The sequence below is a fragment of the Ambystoma mexicanum genome, chromosome 9 (genome assembly GCF_040938575.1).
Source record: "Ambystoma mexicanum isolate Mex_15411 chromosome 9, UKY_AmexF1_1, whole genome shotgun sequence".
Lineage (NCBI taxonomy): Eukaryota > Metazoa > Chordata > Amphibia > Caudata > Ambystomatidae > Ambystoma > Ambystoma mexicanum.
This window is the reverse complement of record NC_090931.1, coordinates 174,880,511-174,886,302: the sequence shown is the minus strand read 5'-3', so window position 1 is coordinate 174,886,302 and position 5,792 is coordinate 174,880,511. Positions and strand designations below refer to the sequence as shown.

The 5,792-nt window shown below is 52.3% G+C and overlaps 1 protein-coding gene across 1 annotated transcript; it reads left to right on the top strand.

Moving 5' to 3' along the window:
- Positions 1-3,400: 3,400 nt before the first annotated feature.
- On the top strand, positions 3,401-4,059 carry LOC138487811 (histone H2A). Its single transcript, XM_069614384.1, has one exon. The coding sequence runs from the start codon at positions 3,463-3,465 to the stop codon at positions 3,898-3,900; it is 438 nt and encodes a 145-aa protein (XP_069470485.1). The 5' UTR covers positions 3,401-3,462; the 3' UTR covers positions 3,901-4,059.
- The last annotated feature ends 1,733 nt before the right edge of the window (positions 4,060-5,792 follow it).

The window sequence follows — 5,792 nt, the reverse complement described above, 5'->3', positions numbered from 1 at the left end:
TAGCTGGTCGGTATCCAAGGTTTCCATAGCGCCTGGGTGGGAGTTTTGCGGTAGGCTTTGCATTCTGTAACGCTCACCTGATTCCCGCAGAGGCGCCAGTCTTGACTGGGTGAATGCCGTATCTTCAAAGGTGATGTGTAACACACGGTTGGCTCTTTGGGCTGGACCTCTGTGCACTGTATGTCTGACTCGAAGAGTAAGATGTCTGCAGATAGAAAATATGGGATTAATGAACTGGGGTTATTGGGTGCCTCTCTCCTCTTCCCTTTCTCTTCTCTTGTAGAACCCCAAAGGTTAACGCCTTCACCTTAGGTAAGTGAACGCCGAGCTCTCCATCTGCCTCGGGGCAGGGTGCCGTAACCAGTTTCTTCACTGGATAAGGGTGCAGGCCTCTTGACCTCAGGGGACTGCTGTCCGTCGTTAACTGCACGAACGGTAAGTTCTGGGCACTTCAAATGTCTTAAAAGTCTTTTGTAATGATATCTCTTGTTTTGCAGGGTTCCGGCGATGGCGGATGGCGGGCTGATGAGAGTTGAGGATCGAACCCGCGTGAGGAATAGAAGCGCCTGGAAGCACGTAAGTAAGCGCTTGTAGCCTGCTTCACGATGCGCACTAACTGTCCCTTTTATCTTGCAGGTACAAGTTCGGAGCTTTAGAGAAGCTGAAGGGTGCTGGAATACCCACTGGATTCGGCGTGGGAAGGAGTAATGGCACGTGAGTAATAAAGTTGCCCAATGTCTTTAAACGCACCTTCTTTTGTCTTTCAGATGCGGGATGCAGCGCCGAAGTCCTCCGGAGCGTGCGAAGAGCTGGTAAGCTTTTGTCTTTCAGATGCCGGAATGCAGTGCGAAGACCTCCGGAGCATGCGAAGAGTAGGTAAGCCTTTGTCTTTCAGATGCCGGAATGCAGCGCGAGGCGTTGGTGACAGCCGATGGACCAGGTAAGAGATGCGCTGCCACTGAAGACCGTAGTGCTAACCTGTTCTTTCTTTGTCTTTACAGGTGCTGCTGAAGACTGGATTCCAGGATGGTAAGCCTTTGTTCCCTTAGGCCCAGGATCAGAAGCAGAAGACACGATGAGCGTTCTGCTGCAGAGAATGCAGAATAACGCAAAGCAAGATTCATCCATCGGGTGTGGTTTAAATAGCCTCCTGTAGTGCTTAGGTGTCTCCTTCCACAGCCACGCTTAGGTAAGAAAAGAGTTCCTGCTTTCCAGAAGAGTTCCAGTGTTCTGAACCTAGGGAGTGGCTCCTGCCCCACCCAACAGGAAAAGTAGTCCCAAACAGAAGAGGATCAGGGGTTCAACTGGCAGGTAAGTACACAGCATGGTCTGCTGCAGGTAAGTCCACCCAAGCATTATGAGCCCGGTGTTTCCAGCGCTGGGACTGGGCATCTTTATGAGCCTGGTGCCACTGGCGCCAGGACAGGGTCCAAAAGGTCCCAATTGGGACTGGCTGGCACTCGGAACCGGGGTTATGGGTCTGCTTCCAAGGGAGTCGGGCAAGTCCTGATCTTTTGGAAGCAGAGATCATGACACACACACCTCTGGCCAAGGGCAAACGGCGAAGCCGAACGGCTGATGAGGACTCTGAACAAGACCTTTAGAATCGCCCAGGGGCAATCCCTCCAAAGAGCTCTCTATCATTTCCTGAGGGTGTACCGCACCACCCTGCATGCCTCCACCGGAGTGTCCCGGCAGAGGCGTTATTCAAACGGTGCCCTCAGGGGCTGTTACCGGAGGTGGGGGAGAAAGAACCAGGGGCAATCGACAACCAACAGGTCGAGGCAGACCGGCGAGTGAGGATCGAGCAGGAAAACATCCGGTGAGGACTTCGCCCGCAGCGGCTGGAGCCGGGCGATGAGGTCCTCATTCGAAATAGACACCCCAATGGAAAGCTCTCCCTTCCGTATCAGCATGAGCCGCTGGACGTCGTTGCAGTCAAGGGATCCATGGTGACTGCCTCGGATGGAAGGTCTGCGGTAACCCGCAATGTGAGCTTCTTCAAGAAGCTAGGGGATCCAAGACCTGTCCCGCCCCCTGATCCGGACTTAAGGGTGGTTCCTGAGGACCAAGGAGAGACACCCTGCCTGCTTGAGTCCCCGGCCCGGATGACGATTATGGACAGATTACCCGTGCCGGAGGTGAGCGGGAGGTACCCCCAGAAGGCTGGGCGAGGGAAACCTGCTCACCTCAGCGACTACGTATTGGGACATTTGTCTGAGCATCCTGATGGTGAGAACTGTTAAATAAAGGGACCCGGGTGGCTGTCAATAAAGGGGTGCTTTGGAACTGGGTCTCAGATGTGGTTATCGTAGTGATAGTTGGTTTGCAGTGTGTAGTATTTAAATGTTTGTTGTTGTCCTCCCAAAAAGGAGGAGTGTAGCACTGCCCGATGATGGGGCGCGCACGCGGCGGCGTGACGTTGCACATCGCCGCGTGCAGCATAAACAGGGTGTTCCCGGCCGCGGCAGTGCGACCAGGAAGCCTGGGCCAGAAGGACGCGTGTCGAGTGAGTCCTTGTGTGCTGGGGTGCTTACGGGGATCGCTGGGGGTCAGGACACACCCCCAACACTGTGTGTATTTATAATCTTAGCTGTCTCTGCATACCACGTGTCTGTAACTTCAAGAAATACGCCTGGATGCCTTTGGACCAGGCACGCTATATAAATAAATAAAATACAAATACAAGACTTAATTCATATAACTGGCCAGATTTGATTAACTTCCCAACACATACTGGAGCTACAGGGGATCCAGACCCTACCAATAGGAACATAGGGGGCTTCAAAGCAGAGGACAGGGAAGACATGCTTCTGAATAGTATGCTGAAGGTCTCAGTCACAATTAAGGGAATCAAGGAAGAAACCAGGAGCATTAGATAGACCACATCTTAAATTCAAGCCGCAGTGGTGTGGGGAGTTGGCAACCTCGGATTTGGAAAACCAGGTCTTAAAGGGGGAGGATCGTAAGCCTTAATTAGTCAGATACAATCCCTATCTCTCACGAAGGAGCAGGTTACCTAGAAACCTTCAGAGCAGATTAGTTACTCAAGAAAAAGTAACAGTCTTTCGAGAGGGCACATCACAACTCTGACCCAAACCCGAAAGGAGGGGAAACCCCTATAAAAAGCGTTGTGACCCTCCTCTGATGAGTCCTACAGTGTTCGGTGGCTTACGTCGAACAACCAATCGTAATACGGCTGGACCAACTACTTGCGCCTTGCTTCCTTTCGTCTCCACCCACGTGGAAAAGGGACCTGCCGATTGGCTTGTAAAGGGACTTCCTTGTGATGCTAATTGAGCCCCGGAAGAGGGGAGGTGCGGTTTTCTGTTCCCGCCTGTAAAGCTAGTGAGCTGATTGGTCAGCAGTTTTGATGGATTTGTATAAATACCGGCCCACCAACGGTTTTGAGCCATTCTTTTTCGAACAGAATTCGCCGTGTAAACTGAACGCCTGTCTACGATGTCCGGACGAGGGAAGACCAGCGGCAAGGCGCGCGCCAAGGCCAAGACTCGCTCCTCCCGTGCCGGCCTCCAGTTCCCCGTGGGCCGGGTGCACCGGCTGCTCCGCAAGGGTAACTATGCTGAGCGTGTGGGCGCCGGCGCCCCGGTCTACTTGGCCGCAGTCCTCGAGTACCTGACGGCCGAGATTCTGGAGCTGGCCGGTAACGCGGCGCGCGACAACAAGAAGACCCGCATCATCCCGCGCCACCTCCAGCTGGCGGTGCGCAACGACGAAGAGCTGAACAAGCTGCTGGGCGGCGTCACCATCGCGCAGGGCGGTGTGCTCCCCAACATCCAGGCCGTGCTGCTGCCCAAGAAGACTGCGGCTGCGCCGGCCGCGCCCTCCGGGGGCAAGAGCAAAGGCAAGAAGAGCTCCCAGCAGAGCCAGGAGTACTGAGGGGGCCCCGGGCCCTCACTTCACCGGCCCTTCACAACAGCGAGCCGAGACCAAACCCAAAGGCCCTTTTAAGGGCCACCCAAATCATCACGAAAGAGCTGAGCTGCTGCTTTAATGGGGGGTGGGGGCGCGGGAATATTAAAAAGACTTCACAAAGAATTGTGTGGTGGATTGTCTGTGTGGCCTGTTTATGATTATGCGCTTGCGTTACCAGTCTCTAATTTTAAATGAATGTTTTGTGTCTATTTTATGTGCTTCTTTCTGTGCATTGCCGTGTAAATGTTTCGATATAACGCTTCGCCATTGTCGCGTATTGCTCCACGCTTTACTGCCCCCCCCCCGCCATTTGTAAATTGTTTCCAGCCTGCTCCCCGCCTTTGTATTTAACCGCTCCTCGAGCAACTCCATCTCATTCGCTTTTGCTAATTTCACAACCCATCGGTTTATCGTGCCCCCAAGTCTCCGCCCGCTAGTACCTGGTTCGGGGCCCTTTTTCCTGTATGCCCCCGTGCTTTTTCTATGTGTTCGCCACGCCGGCATTTATTGAGGGCCGTTTGTGAATCTGCTGCCTGGCTACTTGCCTCATAGTAGATGGGTTCAGCTAACTTAAGTTGCTCGCCTCGCTCTCTACAGAGATGTCTCCTTTCGACCTCACCTTCATTCCCGCTTTTATTGGTGTATGTGAAAATACAAACCGTAGTGAAAAGTGATTTCCACCCCGCCCAAATCTGGCTCTTGCACTCGGCGCTGCTCCTTATTTCGACAATTCCTATTTAGGTGGTAAGTTGAGCAGTTTGAGGGTTTAAATAGTTTTTGGGGGATTTTTTTTATTTTGATCTTCGTGCTTTAGGTTACAGTACAGGGATTCTGATATCGGTATGAACTTTTGATGCTACCACCCTATGAAATCCGCCTTTGTTTGCTGCATATGCCATTATGGCAGGAGACCCCGCTTGCTTGTCGGTGCGTAGTATCTACTTATCCACGACTGCTTTACAGGTATGTGCCTAACCTTACCCGCATTACGTGTATTCCTGGATCAAATTCGATGTCTTGTTGCCTTTCGACGTCTAACTTTATGAAAATGTTCAAGTCTTTAATGCTCTTCAAAGCACGAATCTAAAAGTGAGATGGATAAAGTAGAATCAATGGAGCGGGGAGACAAAGGGTTGAGTGGCGCGCGAGATTTAATAGACACGGGGTCGTGAGCCCCATCTCGCACAATGCCACTCATAGCAACACTACATCCACCCCAAATATCAAGTTTCCTTAATTTATCCTTTTTGATAATGGTGAATTGAGGGGGCAGTCTTGGTATTGTCAGACCCCCGATACGGTAGATGGGCAAAGTTGCCGTACCATGATCGCAGCCAGACAAGCTGCGGACAGTTTTGACTGATTTGCAAAGCGGAGATGGTCTCCATCCACGGGGCAGGGCCCTAAACATGATTGCGTCCCGCTTAAGTGGGATGCAGCCGATGCGTAACTAACGACGTGTGGTCGTGACAGGGTGCTGCCTGGCCGTAAGTCTGGGGAAACCTCCCGAATGCTTGTATGTAAAACGGCGCCGCTTACCCATGCTGCTGCATAAGGTGTCGTACTTGGTAATTGGTACACCCCAGGTCTGATATGGGAAAGAATCCTAAGAAAAGTGATTTGCGTAAGTTCCTTTCATTTAACTTTGTTTCTGCACTCGAGGCCAGGCGCCAGCCAGGTAGATAGAAGGAAAACTAGCTAGGTTCGTGAGTGGTTCTACTTGGGGCCGTGAAAAGTTTATGGGAGGCATGCCTGAGCTCCAAGAATGAGCAGAGCTGTGGCACATATGTAGGGTGACCAGGCGTCCCAGTTTTGCCGCGACTGTATGGCATGTGGTGGTCTGGCCCCCCTTCATA

Excerpts from the sequence above, each read along its gene's own strand:
- LOC138487811 (XM_069614384.1), top strand. The coding sequence starts at position 3,463 with ATGTCCGGACGAGGGAAGACCAGCGGCAAGGCGCGCGCCAAGGCCAAG.